This window comes from Carassius carassius, chromosome 27 (assembly GCF_963082965.1).
Source record: "Carassius carassius chromosome 27, fCarCar2.1, whole genome shotgun sequence".
Lineage (NCBI taxonomy): Eukaryota > Metazoa > Chordata > Actinopteri > Cypriniformes > Cyprinidae > Carassius > Carassius carassius.
This window is the reverse complement of record NC_081781.1, coordinates 19,195,656-19,217,422: the sequence shown is the minus strand read 5'-3', so window position 1 is coordinate 19,217,422 and position 21,767 is coordinate 19,195,656. Positions and strand designations below refer to the sequence as shown.

Below are 21,767 nucleotides of genomic sequence, written 5' to 3'. Positions count from 1 at the left end.
AATTTATTTCAGTTGATTTCATCTAAGGCTGTGTCTGAAGTCAGTTGTAGTTAGTTATTCACTTAATTACTTGAATGCAAAGTTTTAAAACTTAGGCCCTGTCCACACGGACACGGGTATTTTTATAACCGTGACTTTTTTTACGCGGTTCGGCCTTTCATCCACATGAAAACGCAGTTTCAGGGCACCGAAACCGAACATTTTTGAAAACTACGGCCAGGGTGAGCATTTTCAGAAACGTCGGTTGCAGTGTTGTCGTGTGGACAGTATAACCGGGGTTTTTGCCTTGCGACGTCAGAGCGTGCGCCGTTATCCGCTGTGTTTGACGTCAGATTGTGCGCTGCTGACTGCTTCTGATTGGCCAAGGTGACTTTACAATTTGGGTTATATCGCCGCCTGCTGGTGTGGCATGCTCTTGACAGCGCTTGATAGCATGTTTTGACGTTTTCATGTGGACGGGATTTTTTTTTAAAACGCAGGAGGAAAAACTCTGGTTATAAAAATACCCGTGTCCGTGTGGACTAGGCCTTACATGGTTTAAATCAAGGCAATCTGTTTACTCAAACGGTTTGAGTTAAGTTAACATGTCGGGTTTTACAGTGTGTAGAAAATATTGCATCTGCTAGTTTGCTTAGGTGCGCGCGGACAAGTTCAAAGCGTGTGCCAGCATTTGTGTGAACCAGAAGCAGTTTGACGTTAAGTTCTGTCACACACATAGATCCCATGGCGATCACACTCAGACATTCAGGAGCAAACTTTTTAGCACTGCCCTGCAGTAATTAAAAAACGTAATTGCTCAAGAGCTACATCTTTCTCAACATCCATCAGTACCATCTGGTACCATCAGTTTCTAAAGGAATTAAAGCTATGGCTTCACTGTTAATAGAGAATCACGGCAAAATGGTGGTTATTCATACATGCACAGCCTCTCTCTCTTTCTCTCTGTGTGTGTGTATGTGTGTGTGTGTCGTAAATTAACAGTTGATAAATTACACTTTTCTGAGAATATTTAAGTGGAGATCACTAAACTGCAAGAGTGTTTTCAGAAAGCAAGCGTATTTATCCACAGTGGAGAGAGAGAGAGAGAGAGAGAGAGAGAGAGAGAGAGAGAGCGTGCACAGAGTTGCCAGGTTGCCAAAAATAAGAAGAAGATTAAGCAGATACTTCCATATTGCTGTCTGTTTCAAGAATTACGTCTATTTACGTCTCTTTCATGCTTGTTTTTTTTTTTCTAAATGCGAATTTTGTATTATAAAAATAGAGTTTTGATTATTGCACAATGTTTGAAGATGAGTTTAAATGTGTGTAGTGTTTTGAAATTTTATTACCCTTTGCCTTTAAATACAAAAATGTAGTTTGGCTCTCCATCCCAGGGTTTAAAGTCAATACAGGTCTTGAGTCTGTATTGCTCAAGTGCTCTCAGTACCACACCTTTAGCGTTGATGTCTATAAATATTTTTTTTTAAAGACAGAAAAGAAAACTAAGAGAGTATAGTGAGTGCATAATTTGGAGCAAATATTAAGTTAGAATTATATTATCATATACAGGTCAAAGCATAAATTCAACAGAACTGAATCAGTTATTATTATATTCACTGACCAAGGCTGCAGTCTAGGACATATGGCACAGTGGTCGGCCAGCGATACTTTTCATCCAGAATAGTGTTTCTGTATTCTGTTAAATATAAACAAGGATTTATTTTGATTTTTATGATGTTTAGTGTATCTAACTGTATTTACACATTAGTTTGACCTCCTGAGGTTAATGTTGACATTTTCTGAAGTTTAAGAGTGTCCTTAAGAAAATATTGTATTATTTTTTTTAGGCCCAGATATTCATGCCCTAATTTGTATCCTGTTTGTGGAAAATGGCATGAGAATTTGTTCAAAGAAACACTGACCTCATTTATCAGAATGTCTCCTTCCACCAGGTCAAGTCCTGCCGCTGTTGAATGAGACAGCAGTTAATGCAAAACTGTTATAGAAATTATGCTACAGATTTAAGATGTGATATTAATGTTTCCACAAACCTTCATTTATTTCAAATATATCCTGGCCTTTTCCATTATCCACATCAATCACTGTATTGCCTACAAAAAAGGTAAAATTCAAAACATATTATATAAATATTAATAAAATAAACAGTTGTGTTTATTGAATATATTTTTATATAAATTGTTATGGCTCACCTGTGAGTGAAGATGTTGGCTTTGAAAGAAAACATTTATGTGCAAATATGCACATTTACAACAACAATTTATTACAGTGCAAGTTTTTATATGGTATGAAATAACCACAAACTATCATAAAACTCATTCAGACTTGAACAAGGTCATTGTATTTTAATATAACAATAGCCATGTTAGTTTTGCTTAATCACAATATTAATAAACACATGATCGCAAAATTGTTTCTCAGACATCGGAATTCTATACTCACCAAACACAGGGCTGTGGCACATCCACACAGAATCAGCAATGTATGGAGAGATGCCATGAGAACTTCACTCTGAGACGCTCTCTTCAGAACATCAGTGCATTGTGTATTAACCAATTTATAGAACAAAAGAGCCTAGTCTGCAAGGTCCCACTTTATATTAATCATCCTTAATACCTGTGTACTTACATAGTAACTAGACGTGTAACAGGACATTGGTAACAACACTTTTTGGTAATGAAAGTACAAATGTGTTACAGGGCTAACAGCACTTTTGGTAAAGAAAGTGTTACACTTTATATTATATTTATCATGCAATTATTCTGATGTTACACAGCAGCGACCAGTAAGTTAGGCTTTACATATAATTTGTGGTTGGTGTCCAGAATGTTACTTTTTATATTAAGTGGACAGTTCCTGAGGAATTACCATATAAGTACACTGGTATTACAGTGGTGCACCAACTCCACCCACTTTACATATCCCCAAACCTACCCATCTCCACTCCCTGGATCCCATTTCCTCCTCTAAACCTACCCATCTCCTCCCCCTGGATCCCATTTCCTCCGCTAAACCTACCCATCTCCTCCCCCTGGATCCCATTTCCTCCCCTAAACCTACCCATCTCCACCCCTGGATCACATTTCCTCCCCTAAACCTACCCATCTCCACCCCCTGGATCACATTTCCTCCCCTAAACCTACCCATCTCCACCCCCTGGATCACATTTCCTCCCCTAAACCTACCCATCTCCACCCCCTGGATCACATTTCCTCCATTAAACCTACTGTACCCATCTCCACCCCCTGGATCCCATTTCCTCCATTAAACCTACCCATATCCACCCCCTGGATCCCATTTCGTCCAATAAACCTACTGTACCCATCTCCACCCCCTGGATCACATTTCCTCCACTAAACCTACCCATCTCCACCCCCTGGATCCCATTTCCTCCATTAAACCTACTGTTCCCATCTCCTCCCCCTGGATCACATTTCCTCCATTAAACCTACTGTACCCATCTCCACCCCCTGGATCCCATTTCCTCCATTAAACCTACCCATCTCCACCCCCTGGATCACATTTCCTCCACTAAACCTACTGTGCCCATCTCCTCCCTCTGGATCCCATTTCCTCCCCTAAACATACCCATCTCCACCCCCCTGGATCCCATTTCCTCCCCTAAACCTACCCATCTCCACCCCCTGGATCCCATTTCCTCCCCTAAACCTACCCATCTCCACCCAATGGATCCCATTTCCTCCATTAAACCTACTGTACCCATCTCCACCCTCTGGATCACATTACTCCCCTAAACCTACCCATCTCCTCCCCCTGAATGGTAAGTACCATTGTGTACTTACACTGTGGTTACATACTATGTACACATTTAGTTACTATGTAAGTACGCAGGCAATAGGGACACAATATAAAGTCTTACCACCCCCCACAAATAAATATATGCAAATAAATAAAATTTGTTGAAGATTTACTCACCCTTGTAATGGAAAAATGTTTCCAACTCTTATTGTGAGGCAATAACTCTGAGAGTATTGTATAATTGAATAAGAAAGAAAGTCAGACAATCATACAGAGCATCTGCACAGTGTGTGACAAAGAGGAACACTTCGACTCAGTATTTATATCCCAATCAAACCAGGATGTTTCTGTCTCATCCAATCATAATGCATACTCAACATCCATCTCCTTTAAGGGTATCTATTACAGAAAATTTTAGAGTGTTATATTAACACTCACAGTGAGAAAGTTAACACTTTTTTCTGGATTATATACAGCTCCACCCTAGATAGAGTTAAACACTTAAAAACACTTTTTTTACACTTGCAGAGTAAAAAAAAACCTTTCTAAAAAGTTTTATACATCGTTTATTTTAATAGGTATACTTAAGTAAAGTTCAAGTATATTTTAAGTATACTTTATGTAGCAAGTATACAAATATCAGTGTTCTAGTAGTATACTTGTAAGTGTACTGTTTCAATACTCTTTGGGACTAAATTGGCCCACTTTTAAGTATACTTTATGTATAACAGTAGCAAATTTTGAGTACACAACTAGTTAACCTCTATGTTTGTAGATTGTACTTTAATTATACTAAAAGTGAACTTACAGGTATACTGATTTACTAGTTTACTAATTAAATACTTTGTACACTTTGAAGTATAGTCTCTGTAAAATACTAGTTTAGTAGTTTTATACTGCAAGTATACTAAAAACAAAACAAAAAAACTTTACATCATACTTTAAGTATAGTACTATGTCCCTATTTAGGTCTGAATTTGTATATATTTTGTTATATAAATATCTGAACAAACAAAACATCCAAATAAAGAACAGGGTATCTGCTTGTAAATAAAAACATTTTATTCTAGCTTCATGCAACCTTTTTTTAAAACACTTTAATGTGGGTAAGTTTCATAAAAAAATAAATAAAGAAATAGCTTTTTGAACAAAAAGCAGAAAAAAGACTTTTAATTTTATTTAGAACATAACATAATTTGATGATAATCAGAACATAGATAGAGTCGATGAACACCCCAAAGCTTGAGTATGGGTCTACATTTTATTCTATAATGTTACAGTTTTTATGCTGTTTCATGTCAGAGGATCGTGTTAGATTACATGTGTTAGTATCTGTTGTTTCGTTTTCTTCTTCACTTGTGTGTGTTTTTTTTTATTCTGTTCAGAAGATGTGTACTAGCGCCCTCTACCATATAACATTTAAAACACATTTTCTAGGAGCACAAGTATAGCTCAAATATATTTAGACTTTTTCTATAAGTAAAGTATGCTTAAATGTCAATTTATATATATTTCTGAGGAATACATAAAGTCAATTTCTGAGAAGTACATAAAAAGTAAACTAAAAGCATACTTTCCAATTTTTAGTTTTAATGAAATGTACTAATATCACATTTGAATAAACGTATTTTTCGTAAGGGCAACACTGTAAGTGTTCACCGCTAGCACCATTAGTGTTTTCGCTCTATTGCTGGCTAGATCTGTTTTTAAACCACAAAAAATATCATCTTCATACTTCTTTGTAAATTATTATTTGAAGTAACAAAACCATTGTTAATTTGCGATTCCCATGGCTGCAAGAACCATGATTTTTGGTTTAATTCATGTTAAAACCATTTAATGTTCATAATGGAACATGGAAACTCAGAGAGAATATTAGATCTGTTGTTGGTGGTGAAATCATTAACAACATTAAAAAAGCCCCCCAAAACTTCACAGGATTATGAATGTAGACTACCTGAAAGCATGGGGCCTTAGTTAGGAGTGGATAATTATATCAGTTGTTTGTTATTCATGCCACAATGCATATTACTGTAATAGTTTTTTATTAATAACCATTGCTATATCTGATAACTTTCTCTAGTGCTCTTATAAATGTTTATAGCATGATTTGGGAAAATGTTTACTACTATACTATATGAAATAGTATATAATTAATATTTCATTTCATTCTGTAACCTAATCTACTTGTTCTACAAGTCTGTGCACTAGTGTTAAATGCCAGGGGAGAGCAGGGCACAAAGTAACACTTTTTGACTTTCCGTTTGTGTACACACACACACACACACACACACACACACACACACACACACACACACATAATCCACAGTAATTTTACACCTGTCTAGTATAAATATGTTGCTTTGTTTCATAATTACAGTGTATACATTTTTCTTTATCTACCCTCAAAAAATGGAAGTGAAATGTGACAACATGCAACAAGGTTAAAATGTCTGATCAAATGAAAAAAATATATACATGACAATCTAAAATATTTTGTTAATAAAATAAAATATATATATATAAAAAAAAAAAAATTTAAGAATGAAAAATAATCAGATTTTAGAGTTTGACAATGAACACATTGCAACCATGCTTGTGACGGCCCACATAAATGAGCAAATAATAATTTCTAAACATTAAACTGACTAAACATTGACTGTCAGTCTTCATTCACATGTTTCTCATTGTTACTCATTAAAATGAATTAAAGTAAATAGTGTATAGTACATCACCAATGTCATAGAATAGCACATTGTAACGCAATGTTACAACATGCCCCATATGTGCAAGTGGAATTTTCAGGAACCGAGTTAAACATAAATTTTAACCATTAATCTCCAAGTACAGCGTCCCTGGGAAGGCCAAACAAAGATGATTGGAGATGAAAATAACAGCGTTTCGACAACATGGCGACAAACACCAATGCAGCTCTTCCTCCTTCTCCGTCGGAGCGCAACAAGACCACGCCCCCCTGTTTGGGTGTTCATGTCGGCGGAGGTTAGTCAAAAAACAGTTTTAGTGACGTTATTACTGCAGGAACTAGAGGGATGTAGTCCAAACGGGTCGTTTTTTGTAGGCGAATTCTATTAAATAAAATATCTCGCTTGGCATTTAACTTTGAGCTTTAGAATTTTACAGATATTATTTATACTCTAACAACAACATTACACACTAACTAAAGTTTAAAACATGGGATCACGAAGAACAGGACCTTTAATGTTTCAACATACCTTAATTTATATTAAATATATTCTGGTCTTTTCCACTATCCACATCAATCTCTGTATTGCCTTAAAAAATTATAGTATAGTATCAAATCATTACATCATACAGAGAGTTTAACTCCTAACCCTAGGGTTGTGGGTTTGAGTCTTGGGCCGGCAATACCATGACTTAGGTCTCCTTGAGCAAGGCACCGAACTCCTAACTGCTCCCCGGGCGCTGCAGCACAAATGGCTGCCCACTGCTCTGGGTGTGTGTTCACGGTTTGTGTGTGCACTTTGGATGGGTTAAATGCAGAGCATGAATTCTGAGTATGGGTCACCATACTTGGCTGTATGTCATGTCACTATAGATAGATACGTGTCAAAGGTGCACATTTACAACAACAAACTTGTATAACCAAAGACTATTTCATTATAAAACTCATTCAGTCTCGAACAAGGCCATTACATTTTACCATAACTGTGTTAGTTATGCTATAACATACTGTATGATCATTTGCTTCTGTTAAGCACAATATAAATCAACACATGATCACAAAATTGATGACGTCTGAATTCTGTACTCACCAAACACAGGGCTGTGGCACATCCACACAGAATCAGTAATGTATGGAGAGACGCCATGAGAACTTCACTCTGAGACGCTCTCTTCAGAACATCAGTGCATTGTGTATTAACCAGTTTATAGAACAAAAGAGCCAAGTCTGCAATGATATGAGCCTGTACCTGATAGTGTATGATTTATTACACTAATAGGTAATGTGATTTTATTAGGCATGATTAAAGTAATTATTGATAAAGATTTGGCTAAGACTTGGAATGATTTTTAAAGCAATAGTCCAGCCAACATGAAAATTTGCTAAATATTTAATCACCCTCAAACTATCCAAAGATATAGATAAGTTTATTTCTTCATGTGAACAGATTTGGAGAAATTTAGCATTAAATCACTTGGTCACCATTGGATCCTCTGCAGGGAATGGGTGTCGTCAGAATGAGAGTCCAAACAGTTGATAAAACCAAATTATTTTTGTTTATAACTGTTTTGGACTGATATCAGTACTGTACTCTCGTGTATTTTAACCAGAAGCAAAGGTTTGAAGTTAAAAATGGATGATGGATGGATTGATCAACGTGATCTCATGAGAATACGTGTGTATTTTTACGTTAAATGTGGTTCTACCACACGTACATTTACTTACGTTTTCATGCACATAAAAACGTACAACTTAGACGTAATTATAGCAGTAAAACGTACAAATACGTAGGTGTTAGCAGCTAAAAAAACTTAAATAATCTAACGTAAAGTGTGAATTTATATGAATTCCCATGTATTAATATTAAAATCGTGGCTTTAATGATTTAAATCTGTTGTATTTAATTGTCATATCAATAAATGTTTTTATTGAATTTATTGAAAGCAGTTTACTCATCTACTTAATAGGAAATAACATTTCTGTGCATGCTGCAAACCATAGATACACAAAAGCATTACGACATGTTTACGGCACTAACATCGAACTCTCATTGGTTCTCACATAATTCGTCACAGATTGCGATATGTCGTGTTTCAGTTGATCATTTGAAATCAGTACTGCTACTGCGCCAGTGCGCCTTCACGGAGAGAAGACAGATTCATAATTTCACGGATTAATAAATTAAATTCTGCTCTGTACCCTATAAAAACTATTACCTCCAGAGAGGACTGCGACTGGAACTCATTATCATTTGAACTACTTTTGGTACCACTTTTGATATTTTTTCGCAAAAAATAAATGATTAACATTATGTTTGTTTGTCTGTTATTTGTTTATTTATAACATTAACGTTATGTAGTTTTAAGAAATGGTTATGGGTAGGTTTAGGGGTAGGTGTAAGATTAACGTTAGTGGCTCAAAATAACGTTTTAATGTTATATTTTTACTAAAATTGTGTTTTATTCTTTTAACATTCTGTATAAAATGGGTAGGTTTAGGTTCGGGTGAGGTATAGGGATCTTACATTTATCAAAAAAAATTATAAAAAGGGAAAATATACATACATATTTAAAAAAAAAAAAGTAATCTGATACGCATTGAAAAGCAGCTTCATGAGCAAATTTCTATGGATAACTGACTGGTCAGAGAACACGTTCTATCTGTACGTATTTGAGGTTGTTTTTACGTAAATTTCGATACGTATCGAACCTGTAATTACGTCCAGATAATACGTAAATGACACTGTAAATACGTAAAGGCACATACGTATTGGACAGTTTTAATTTACGTCTAAATATGTACGTTTTGATTGTGAGATCAGGCTGGATTGATGGATTTGTTTCTTACAAACACACAGCTTTTTGCAAAAGAGGATTGTAAGTTTAGAATCTCATTCTGATGGCACCCATTCACTGCATAGTGAATCCACTGGTGAGCAAATTATGTCATGCTAAATTTGTTTAAATCTGTTCTGATGAAGGGAAAACTCATCTATATCTTGGATTGCCTGAGAGTCAATTTTCAGTAAATGTTCATTTTGGGGTCAACCATTTCTTTAATTGTACACATTTTCTGCAGTCTGTGATGAAAAGTAATATTTTCCACTGTAGATTAATATACTAAAATTAGTGCTGTCAACATTATGTTATCGCAAGTGATAAAAGGAGTTTAAAATATTTAATGCAATTAAAGCAGGGGCAGGGGCAGGGATAGGGATTCTAGGGCTTTTTTTTCTGACAAGAATTATTTATTTAGACACAGAACGTCTTTATATGACCACATCAAATGAGAGACTATTCAGACCCACACTCCACCTCAGAGCAAGTCAAACGGGCAAGGAAACGGACAGGTGATGAGGGAGCTTCAGTAGAAAAACAGTGACCTGCGGATGAGATTTTGTCAGTCCTGTCAGTCATATACTGTGCTCGTAGCATATGCACTTCATTTCCACTGACAAATGCAGTGGCGTGCACTGTATATAATTTTTGTTTAAAGTGCAAATGAAACTATGAGCATGCAATGTCATAGTTATGTCATCAGTTATGTCATAATGTTACAATAAAGTTAACATAAAGTTTAAAGTATGCATGCATATAAGTATTTATGTTTGAATCACATTAAGAACACGTCTCTGAAATGCAGTGACTTTCAAAAATGTCCTGGTGCAGCCCAGCACTGTCTTTCTCATCTAACACACCTGATTCAACTTGTTAGTTCATTAGTAGAGACTTTAAGACCAGAAGCATGCCAGAAAAGGTAAAAAGAAGTAAAAAAAAAAACAGGATGCGTGTCAGTTCCCCATTTAGTTCAGCAGTGGCAGCTCTTAAAATAAAAGCAACCAAAAACCTAATAACACAAGCTGCTGTGTTAATTCTGTTAATAAAAAAAAACAAAAGAAAGAAAGAGGAAATCAATAATTTTGTAGCTTTAAGTATTCATCTATATTTAACTTCAAGATCAGAGTTTGACAGCTTCATTCAAGGGCACAGGCAGCTAAATATGAAATTTATTATAATGGGTTTATGTGAAGATTGTTTTAAGTTCACTTAAATTAGTTGGGTTTTTTAATCTAATAAATGTTCAAACTGATAGTTCTCAATTATACTGTAATGTTGAATGGCTAGTCAATGATTAAATACTAGTGGGGAAAACAAGAGATATCAGTATGGTATCAGTGATATTTGCCTTCAGTCATAAAATATGCCATTAAACTAATATTAAAAATACACTAATGCATGTTGTTTCTACATTCATTAAAAAATTTAATCAAAGTATATTTAAAAATGAAATGTTAGGTGGGATTATTTGTGATTCATTTCATGAAAAAAATGTGACCAGTTATTTTTTAATTGACTGACAGCTCTAATATATGGTAATACACATGAACAGTAATATACCATGCCTGGTTCATGTGTTGCAAGAGTGAGAAAAATGTTACCTATCTGTCAGGTTTTATAAATGAAAGATTCATATCTATTAGATATCTAATTTCACCATAATTTTGTGCTTTGCAACAAAACTCAACTATCAGTTGGGTTAATGTTAGGCCCTGTAATTACCGAAACAGATTTTTTTAATCGGTGTGATTATAATTTAAATCGAACTATTTTTAAAATTGTATTTCATAAACCAACATCTCAGACGTGAAATCCATGCGGGCAAGATATGGGCTGGATCTGGGCTGAAACTGCTTGCTGTCTTGGTAGATGTGCAGGTGGATTGAGAGACAGTTTTGAAGTGAAGTGTTGGAGTCCACCAAGTATCAGCGCTTAGTCAGCTGATTTTTATCACCATCATTGACTGCCTGACCGATGCTGTGAGAAGGGAAACACCATGGGACAAGATGTTTGCTCATGATGTTTTTCTGTGCAACAAAACAAGAACCAAAGCAGAAGAAAGACTCAAAAGCTGGACCAAAGCCCTAGAGATTAGAGGCATGAAGGTTAGTAAGAAGAAGACTGAGTACATGGCAACTTGCAAAGACACCCAGGAGAAGAAGGTCATCAGACTGAGTAAAAGAGTTGAGCTAAAGAGTTCAAGTACCTGGGATCCACAGTTCAAGAACATGGAGGGTGAAGTATCAAGGATTCAAGCAGGATGGAACAGCTGGCAAAGAATAACAGGAGTGATGTGTGAGAAGAAGATACCCCCCAGAGTAAAAGGAAAACTTCATTAGACTCTGATCAGATCAGCAATGCTGTATGGAAGGAAGCAGAGGCAGTAACAAAAGCATAAGTACGACAGATGGAAGTAGCAGAAATGAAGATGCTGCGATTCTCCTTAGGGCAAACAAAATATGATCGGGAGAAAAAATGACAATATCAGAAAACAGCTGCAAGTGGAAATCTGAGAGTTAAAAAATAAATAAATAAAAAGATGGCACGGGCACATTCTGAGAAGAGATAATGAATGCGTTGGAAAGAAAATCAGAAAAATGCACTTCGGTACAACAACATTTTTGCAGAAATGCAGAAAAACAATAAATAAATTAATAAACACTCGCAAACACAAATACACAAAAGCAAAAGAGAGCCCTCTCTTACCCCTGGAAAGACAAAAATGATATCCACTGATCAACTTCTGTAGGTTTTGATAAAATATTATTGCAAACTAACCATAACAAAAACTAAGAAGAGAAAACAAACAAACAAACACTCCAAACAAACAGAAAAGTTTTGGTTCGAGACTACATATCTGGTTAAACCTAGTCCAATCGCAGGCATACATTTACAGGATGACAACCAGGTCATGATCTCAGAGAATGTGATGTTTCTCACATAGAGCAGTGCCAATGGACAGCTGCATCTTTTGAAAATTCTGGAATGTAAATTACATTACAATTATTTATAAAACATCACTTTGTTACAGACTACAATATACCACTAATAAACTGTGGGAGCATTGATGGTTGACTATTTGTTTTGATGCTTTTACATTTATTCATTTTGCAGGCAGTTTTATCCAAAGCAACTTACAAATGAGGAAAACAAGAAGAAAATCATCTTAAGGAGGCAATGAACATGAGAAGTGCTAGTAATCTAGTAATAACGTTTTTTGAGCATAGTACTTATCAGTTTTTTTTTTTTTTTTTTAATGCAGGTTATAATTCAGTAGCTCCAGCTCCAGTTCAGCTCACAATATACGGCCAATTCTTGAAAGATTTCTCTCTCTCCATAGAGGCTTCTTGATGTATGCTGCATCTCATGGGGATCTTTTATTCCATGGTCCCAGGACTGTGGGGTTCTGTAAGAGAAAATTCAGTTTAATGGGGGCAGTGTTGAGAAGGTTTGGAAATTTGGAAATGTAATAGTTTACAGATTACAAGTTACCCTATGTAAAATTTAATAAATAGTGTATTTCAATTGCTTTAATAAAGTAATGTTTCTGATTACATTTGATTATTTTTCTCAATTTCTAATGTTTTTGATGATTAATCATTTTCAAACATTTAAAGCAGGCAGGGTTAATCTTTCAGTCTTTAAATAAAGAAAACATATACATAGGCTAGACATAAATAGGAAATAAAACAGTTGTAAGAAATCAATCATATGTATGTGTGTGAAAATATTCTGATAACCTTTTTGTAATCTGTAATTTTTTATAGGTAACTGTAATTTAACTACACATATTTTTTTTCTCTCAGTGCCTGTAACAGATTATAACATTTGTTTTGTAATTAAGTTACAAAATTTGGTTACATGTAAGTTACTCAACAACACTGAATGGCAGTTACTGTACATACATTTACATTTAATAATGGTACAATTATCAAGTTTAGTAAGAGAAAACTGGGAAATAGATGCATACAACCATCTGTCTCTTTGGCTCCCCCGCATCACGGTCATCAATCTCTAATCGCAGGTCTCTGATTTCCGGTCTCCAAGACTCTCTGGTCTGAGTCCCCAAAAGTCCAGTCACATCTATTGATGAAGTTGAAATTTAAACTCTTGTCATATTTCATAAGAATTTCACTGGTATTGAATAAGAACTGCACACCTTCAAGGGAGAGGAGAAAGATGACATCATCTCCTTTGATGAAGCTTCGACTCTTCAGATGATCATGTGTGATGTAATGGCTGGTACCGTAACCCCTCCCCCGGTAGAATTTACTACCATCTGTGTCAGTGACTAGACTGCCTACTTTTCGTGGGTTGTCCCAAAAATACTTCACATTACATGTGGCTGCACAAAATGAGAAGATTCTATTTAAAAACACATATTGCATTGTATCTATAAGAAATTTGTAACCAAGTATCTGCATTTATCATATCAGCATTAATGGCACATAAAAATGACTCATAACTATAACTTTGTTTCTTACAGTCTGTGAAGGTCATGTTTGGATCTGTAGTGATCATCTTAATGTTGTTCATGCGATGTTGGATGTCTGGATTCTGGTCCATCAGCTCCATAGATGCCTGACGCCATGGACATGGCCATTGGAGATTGTTGTCTTTGGGTCCAGAGGTCAAGTGGAGGTATATTGCCATCATATGTGGACTATCCTTCAAGCCATTAATGTACAAACCAATCTGAAATGAGTAACCATCTGGGGACAGGAAGCGGGGGCTGTAGGTTTTGGAACCGGCAGGGGTTGTAGCGAGAAGCCTGGTAAAATCACGAATGCGCCAAGTGAATTGAGGACACTTGGTCTCTGAAAGGTTGATGTCGTCCAGAGACAGACCACCCTTTGATGGTTTTCTTCCTTTAACCCCTTCAAACACTACTCTGAATTTATCAGAGACATTTAGCGTAACATTGTATAGTTCCCAGGAGCCTCGAAGTCCACCTAGGTTGTACAAGTATAAGTTACACATAGGCTAAAGGCATTAATCTATTGGTGTATTAAACAAAAAATTATTACCACTTATCTTCTGAATGAGTCTCAGAGCTCCTTTGGGGTTTTTAACTGTGTATTCACGCACCCAGATGTTTAGCTGGTCATCAACGCTTCCGCTGTTGTAGTGATAGAACTGCAGGCATTGGGAGCGTCTTTTGGGATGAAAGAGGCGACTTTCCAGGAAAGCATTTTTACCCTTGGTTCCTGTGGCTGTACTGAAATGCATGAAGAACCCAACCCCTGTGGAAGTACAAACTTTATTAGATAATAGACCATTAAACCAGTATTCTCACTTTCTTACCTTATAATGGAGTTTAAAAATAATTTTGCATGTAATATTGCAATCCTTGACAAGAAATGTCTTGACAAGGTCAAAGAATATTTCCTTATGGTATCAGTAAAATGTGTTTATCATGAAGACCAAACTTCCACTATCAAAAAAGAGGTATCAATGCAGGATTATGGATTTAATAAACTTTTTACAAAGTGGTTATGTAACAAAAATTAAAACAAATAGTCTTCCGTGTGACACTGGCAGTGTAACATACAGTATGAAGTTTCTAATATAGCTGCTGAGAAAGTGACTGTAAGTTTGCACTTATTTTTTATACTTCTATATATTTTGATTCCTCTTGTAAAGTCATGAAAATGCAATAGTAGATTTTTTTTTCTTTTACAGTTGGTGTAAACTTAAAAAAAAATATTTGCTGTGTGAAAAAGTTAAATATTATGCACACAACACTCCTGCTTGATGTGACTCACAGTGACGAGTCTGTATTTTCGATGCATCACAACCAAAGATATTTGTGTTTGTATGGAGTTTGGACAAATAAGGTTTCACAATGGGTGAGGCTACTGAGCATGATAAATGGTAAAAAACTATTGTGAAATGCTCCTAACTCACTTGCATGAAGTTTTATTGCTAGTGATCCTGTGGCTCAAAAATTGCAATTGTCATTGGTAAATAAATGCAAAACTCAATTTGGTTGAAACATGATTTTGTGGTTAGGGCTGTACATACCTTTACATTGACCCAGGTTGGTGTAGTCCGTCTGTGGACCGTCCTTTACTCTTTGTACACGAGCCCATTTGGCATTTCCACCATCACCCTGGATCATGCCACAGATATTTGGCTCCTCAAACTGGCAAGAGTCCAGAAATATTGAGGCTGTAGCTGGAAGAATTATAAAATATGTTTAGAACAAGATGAGTGAGAGAAGTAAATTATTAGTTGAGCGAGTAGGCTTTATCTTATCAGTCAAACTAATGTCAATATATTTATAAAAAAACAACAATGGAGGATTATTTCACAGAAAGTGCTTAATCATAAACTTACTACAATTGTATAGGCGGTTCAGCTTGATCAGGTCACTGTCACTAAACTCCATGTGTTGACCAATCACATCCAAGAATTCTGGTATTTTAGTAACAATGGTTGGTTCACTGCCTTTGCTGAAGGATGTCTTACTGTAGTGCATGACTGAACCATAATCATAGGGGACACCGAGAGAGCTTGACACCGTTTCATCATATGAATTAAAGTTTTGCTCTTTACCTAAGTGAAAAACAAACCGCAAATTAGTTGATGAACAAATTACTTTGTATTTAATATAATTATATGTATGGATGTAAGGAGTTTTGTGAGACAGAGTGATGTTATTATTGATGAGTGTATTTAAGAATTCAATAGTTACCCTCTTCAATCTGGTCCCACATGATGGTGACATAGTCGTCTCTGTCAGATCTGGATTGCTCGTGCCAGAAACCCAGCGCATGCAGAAACTCATGCTCCACTGTTCCTAAATCGTCACAGTTTGCACCAATTGACAACTCTTGTTTCCCCTTCCGTTGATTCCCCACATATGAGTAACATCTGATTGGACATAAACACATCCCCTTTTCATCAACCTGAATTTCATATTTTTGCAAATATTTACACCCCTTAGATACAGCCAGTGGAATAAAAGCCCCAATGTTTCTACATGTGCATTGTTTGTACATTGTCCTAATGTTTGTAATGGAGCATGACACTGCAATGAAGATTACTGTGCAAAAAAAAAAAAAAAATGGAAAGATGGCAAAAGAAACCATTTAGGAGGTGATATTAAATCTGTAGTAAGGTGGATTTCTCCATCTTTGTTTTCAGCATTTGATGCTGTTTACCATCCCTTTTTCTTTCTTTTTGGAGTAAGATTTAAAAATGTCATTTTAATGTTATAGGATGTTATATAATATAACAATCAGCTCTATAGCTTTAGGTCATTGTTACGTCCCTGAAATGGCTAAGGGCATGAGGGAACACAACATGAAATAATATTAATTAACCCTTTTAACGTTTTTAAGGTGCTGGTGCAAAAAGGACGCAAGGACAAAAATAGGGTTTGATTCATAAAATTACATATATTCATTTATATCACCAACATGCACAAAAGAGGAATACAAAAACCATGCCCAGGGAGTAGGAACCTGAGCGGTGCTAAATTAAAGAAATAAACAAAACAAAACCCACTATCCAACTACATTCCCCATCCTCACTAATCTACTAAACCAAAAAAATAAAACAAAAACAAAATCAACGGTGCACAACACGCCCTACCTAACCTGCACTAAATAAAAACCAAAACATACACAAGTAGCACCGTTCCTTACCATGGAAGTCACGTGACATACTTTCCTACTCACTACTCCCTGGTTTATAAAGCAATATACAAAAAAAACACGTAAGAACTCAAGTTCCACGTTATTCAAAAGTAACAACCTCCAATAGAAAACCAAATGGTTGGTCAGGGTATTTTCTACGAGGTTTGAGAAGTAGAAGGCGGGGCAACATTTAAAATATTTCAAAGTTAAAGTTCATGCAAACAGATTTTGATAGACAAGTTTCAGTCAAATATTTATGGTTCAAAACCCAGTGTTAAAGCAGAGCGCAAAAAATTATATCTGGAACATTAGAATACTGTAGACTATCCAATATGCATCACTTCCGCATATCCAACACGTGCAGTTTTTTTTTAACGATCACAGTATGTCCAATAACAATATAACACGATATAATAAAAATCAGAGATGGTTTAAATGTCGTGTTGAAATCACGCTAACCACTTGTTTTGGTAATGTGGAGGGGCAGCTGCCATCCGTGAGGGAGTTGAGGAGTCGCCAGGGGGCCGGCGCCTGCTGCTATTTGTAAAGTGGGGCGGGGCCGAGAACCGTGGGAACAGGAGCGAGGCCGGTGGAGTAATTGGATATGAGTAGAGGTGGGTAGTAACGAGTTACATTTACTTCATTACATTTACTTGAGTAATTTTTTGGGTAACTAATACTTTTGGAGTATATTTAAAGATGGGTACTTTTTACTCTTACTTGAGTAAATTTTTGGGAAAAAATCTGTACTTTTACTTCGTTACTCTCGTTACTTTATATTAATGCAATTAATGCTATAAATGCTTCAGTTTATTCCAAACGCGACGTCTACTTTTCTCTGGACAATGAGAAATGAGTGATGTTCATTCGCGAATGATTCATTCTTTTGAGTCAATTCTGTTCAAAGGCTTGATCAAACCAGTTGGCAAACGATTGAATTGGTTCATGAATCAGTTTGAATGATTCGTTCAGTTCCCTGCCGCACGCACTGAGCGTCTAAAGCGGTTCACTCGGAGTTGTAACGTTTAAGAATATCAGCAGCGTTGAAAACGAGGCTATGGAACTGCACTGAATTGAAAGCAAATCTGCAAAGGCTATTATTTGCTAGCAATGGAGATCCTTATTAGATGATGCTGTCTACTGTTCAACAGGTAATAACTTGGGCTACATTCGATTACAGTACACGATACCTGTGACATTAGTTTGTTGTACGTGTGGCTTATAACAGAAGGGAACCAAGCTGAATGCAGCTTCCAAAAGACAAAAAATAGCCGATTAATATTTTATTCATTTCAATACAATCACACCGGCATGAGAACGTTCAGCAAGTTATATCATCAGCTGCTAAATTCAGATCTGTGTTCGCTGGCTGGCGCTGAGCCAGAGATAGATGTGTGTATACAGCGCTGCGCATTATAACCAATCACACACGATTCTGTTGAGCTTATTAAAGCATTGGCCAATCAGAGGTGTTCCGATGAGTCATCGCTAAAATCCCGGTGCTTCCTTCACTCGCTCGCTGACTGGAGACCTCTTTCTGGCGAATTCTCTCGTCAGAAACAACCAATTGCAGATGTGTGTACGAATCGGTAAATAAGATATTGATTTCACAGTGTTAACAGTTTCAGTGATTTTAATGGGAATTTCTGAGAGTGATTGAACTCTAGACTGTCAGTGAAAATGATCTTTAATAATGTAAATTTTATTCGTTCTCTTTCTGAACAATGAAAGATTAGTAGCAGTTTTTATATAACATTAACTTTCAATGTTAAATTCACATTTAATATAAAGTCAGCCGTATTAAAAATATGTTATGGCATGACACCTATATCTGTTACTTAGAAAGGGTTTTATAATAAATTACATAATTAGGCTCGAGAATCGAGATATTTCATTATATATTTCATGCATCTTGGAATGTTTCTAATAAAAAAAAAAAAATAATGCTTAATAATAATTTGCCAATATGCTGTTTTGGCTGCTGTGTGTCACATGATGACCCCCATATGCCTAGACACAATTAATTATGATATTTACACAATATTTACGCTTGCAGAAATATACTTCTGCGTGCAGACAGAAGAAGATCCATCAATGTGCATTTGGTTTGTTATGTTCAGATGTTCGGTAACTTAGCGGTCATGTGAGGAGTTTTCTCTCTTCTCTGTGTCAGAGGTTATTTATACATATATAATACATACTTTAAAATATAATTTATTTTGTGATGCAAATCCGAATTTTCATCAACTGTTACTCCAGTTTTCAGAGTTATGATCCTTCAAAATATAAATCTAATATATTGATTTATTACCAGTGCTGGAAACAGTTTTGCTGCTTAATATTTTTTTGGAACCTGTGAGATTTTGTTTAGGATTATTTGATGAACAGAAAGATAAAAAAAAAGAACACCACTGATAGTAAATCAACATATTGGAATGATTTCTGAAGGATTATGTGACACTGAAGACTGGAGTAAAGGCTGATTAAATATATATATATATATATATATATATACACATACACATACATTACATACATTTTATCTATATATCTAAATAAAAATAGGCTCAGTATATATGACCCAAAGTAACTAGGAACTAACTACTTGAGTAGATTTTTTATCCGATACTCTTTTACTCTTACTCAAGTAACTATTCAAGACTAGTACTTTTACTTTTACTTGAGTAAATATTTCTATAAGTACTTTTACTTTTACTTGAGTACAGTTTTTGGGTACTCTACCCACCTCTGGATATGAGCGACACCTGCTCGACCCACCGGTCTCGAGTCCCATGTAGGAGATGGAAGGATACAAAACAGGAGTGATGACAGTGACGGACGAGAGAGGACCAGGCCTGGGTTTAAGTTGTGTTTGGTTTTTATTTGTGCGCGTCAGTCGTCTGTGAGGGGCTGACGCACTGTTTTGTCTTTATTTTGTCATTAAAGTTTCCGTTTGATTGTCCGCCGGTTCCCGCCTCCTTACCGTAATTAGGAAGTTTTAATTCGTTACATATATATAAACACAAAACACACATCCATAAATACATACAATACAAAGAAAACAAAGAAACAAATAGAAAGAATTTAAAAAGAATACAGAAATTTAGTGTTGGAGGAAAAACAAGCAGTTAGAATAAAAAAAAAATAGATAAAATATAATTAGAATAGACAGTGCTAGAGTTTGAGGGTCAAAGATGAAAGATGTAATGGTTGACATACTGTAATAATGTTTGTAATAGTATTTTACCTGGCAATTATTGTATCAGTTAAATATATTACACACTTTCATTATAGTGAATTTATAGTATAGAACACCTTTATTGCACAGCTGTACTTTGAAATTTAAGATCTAGTAGCAATACACACTTACAAACAGTGGTGCACATGTAAACAAATATGCACAGAACTATGAAGTTACATATTTACATTATTTTAACCGTTACATTGCAATCTGTAAAATGTTTTTTTAATTTATTCCTTGTGCTATGTCTAATCCTAGCATCAGCTAATCTACTGCTGTGTGGCGTTTTCAGTTATCAATTACTTATGTAGTATCAGGGTTGAAGTAACTATACACTTAGTAGGCTTCTGTAAATCCATGGCTTTATCAGATCTCATCTGAATTGGCGACAAGTGAGCAGAATTCTGCTGCCTATTTCCTTAGGTTGAAAAGGCAGCAAGTGAAAAATTATATTCAGCAACTATGTATTGATAGGAAAATGACTAATTACTTTAAGATAATTGCAGATGTTTGTGCTTTAATGATTTATATTCTTCCAAATTCTGCCAGCAGATTTTTTTTTTATTCTTAATTCTCACATAAAATAAATGAATAGCCTAAAGAAGACTGTCGTTTTTGTGAAGAATCTGCATAAAATCAGGGTTTCATCCCAATCGTTTTTTAATTTAATTCAGAAATCTGAAAAATGAAATTTACTTCAAACCTGCACTCACCAGAAATGATTCTATCAGTGTCAGAAATTTGCGTTCCCATTAGGGGAAAATAATTTTTATAAACCATTTAAACAATGTCGTATTAGGCCTAAATACAAACCCGATTCCAAAAAAGTTGGGACATTGTGAATAAAAACAGAATGCAATGATGTGGAAGTTTCAAATTTTCCAGCTCCTTAGACCTTTCAGCATTGATGGTACCTTTCCAGATGTGAAAGCTGCCCATGTCACATGCAATCATGCAACCCCATCAGAGATGCAGGCTTCTGAACTGAGCGCTGATAACAACTTGGGTTGTCCTTGTCCTCTTTAGTCCAAATGACATGGTGTCCCAGTTTTCCAAAAAAAAAAAGAAAATTCTAATTTTGATAGGTCTGACCACAGAACAGTTTTCCACTTTGCCACAGTCCATTTTAAATGAGCCTTGGTCCAGAGAAAACACCTGTGCTTCTGGATCATGTTTAGGTATGGCTTATTTTTTGACCTATAGAGTTTTAGCCGGCAACGGCGAATGTCACGGTGGATTGTGTTCACCGACAATGTTTTCTGGAAGTATTCCCATGTTGTGATTTCCATACAGTAGCATTCCTGTATGTGATGCAGTGCTGTCTAAGAGCCCGAAGATCACGGGCATCCAGTATGGTTTTCCAGCCTTGAGCCTTACGAACAGAGATTGTTGCAGATTCTCTGAATCTTTGGATGATATTATGCACTGTAGATGATGATAACTTCAAACTCTTAAATTATTCTCTGAGAAACTCCTTTCTGATATTGCTCCACTATTTTTTGCCGCAGCATTGGAGGAATTGGTGATCCTCTGCCCATCTTGACTTCTGAGAGACACTGCCACTCTGTGAGGCTCTTTTTATACCC

At 35.7% G+C, this 21,767-nt stretch overlaps 1 protein-coding gene and 1 pseudogene across 6 annotated transcripts in view; both read right to left on the bottom strand.

The window, feature by feature from the left end:
- LOC132106950 (meprin A subunit beta-like) overlaps positions 1 to 21,767 on the bottom strand; it is a 79,145-nt gene that overhangs the window by 25,832 nt on the left and 31,546 nt on the right. For 3 of the 6 annotated variants that reach the window (XM_059513065.1, XM_059513064.1, XM_059513062.1), the window contains 8 exons: positions 15,995 to 16,173; positions 15,637 to 15,855; positions 15,322 to 15,474; positions 14,325 to 14,540; positions 13,782 to 14,249; positions 13,457 to 13,642; positions 13,268 to 13,380; positions 12,047 to 12,703 (listed from right to left, as the gene is read on the bottom strand). In XM_059513065.1, coding sequence (XP_059369048.1) covers positions 12,662 to 12,703; positions 13,268 to 13,380; positions 13,457 to 13,642; positions 13,782 to 14,249; positions 14,325 to 14,540; positions 15,322 to 15,474; positions 15,637 to 15,855; positions 15,995 to 16,173 — 1,576 coding nt within the window. In that variant the 3' untranslated portion in view covers positions 12,047 to 12,661. Of the gene's footprint in view, positions 1 to 12,046; positions 12,704 to 13,267; positions 13,381 to 13,456; positions 13,643 to 13,781; positions 14,250 to 14,324; positions 14,541 to 15,321; positions 15,475 to 15,636; positions 15,856 to 15,994; positions 16,174 to 21,767 lie in introns of those variants that run through there. The other 3 variants (XM_059513067.1, XM_059513066.1, XM_059513068.1) reach the window with 3 other exon arrangements.
- The window catches only part of LOC132107367 (meprin A subunit beta-like), a 69,491-nt pseudogene that overhangs the window by 25,030 nt on the left and 22,694 nt on the right, over positions 1 to 21,767 (bottom strand).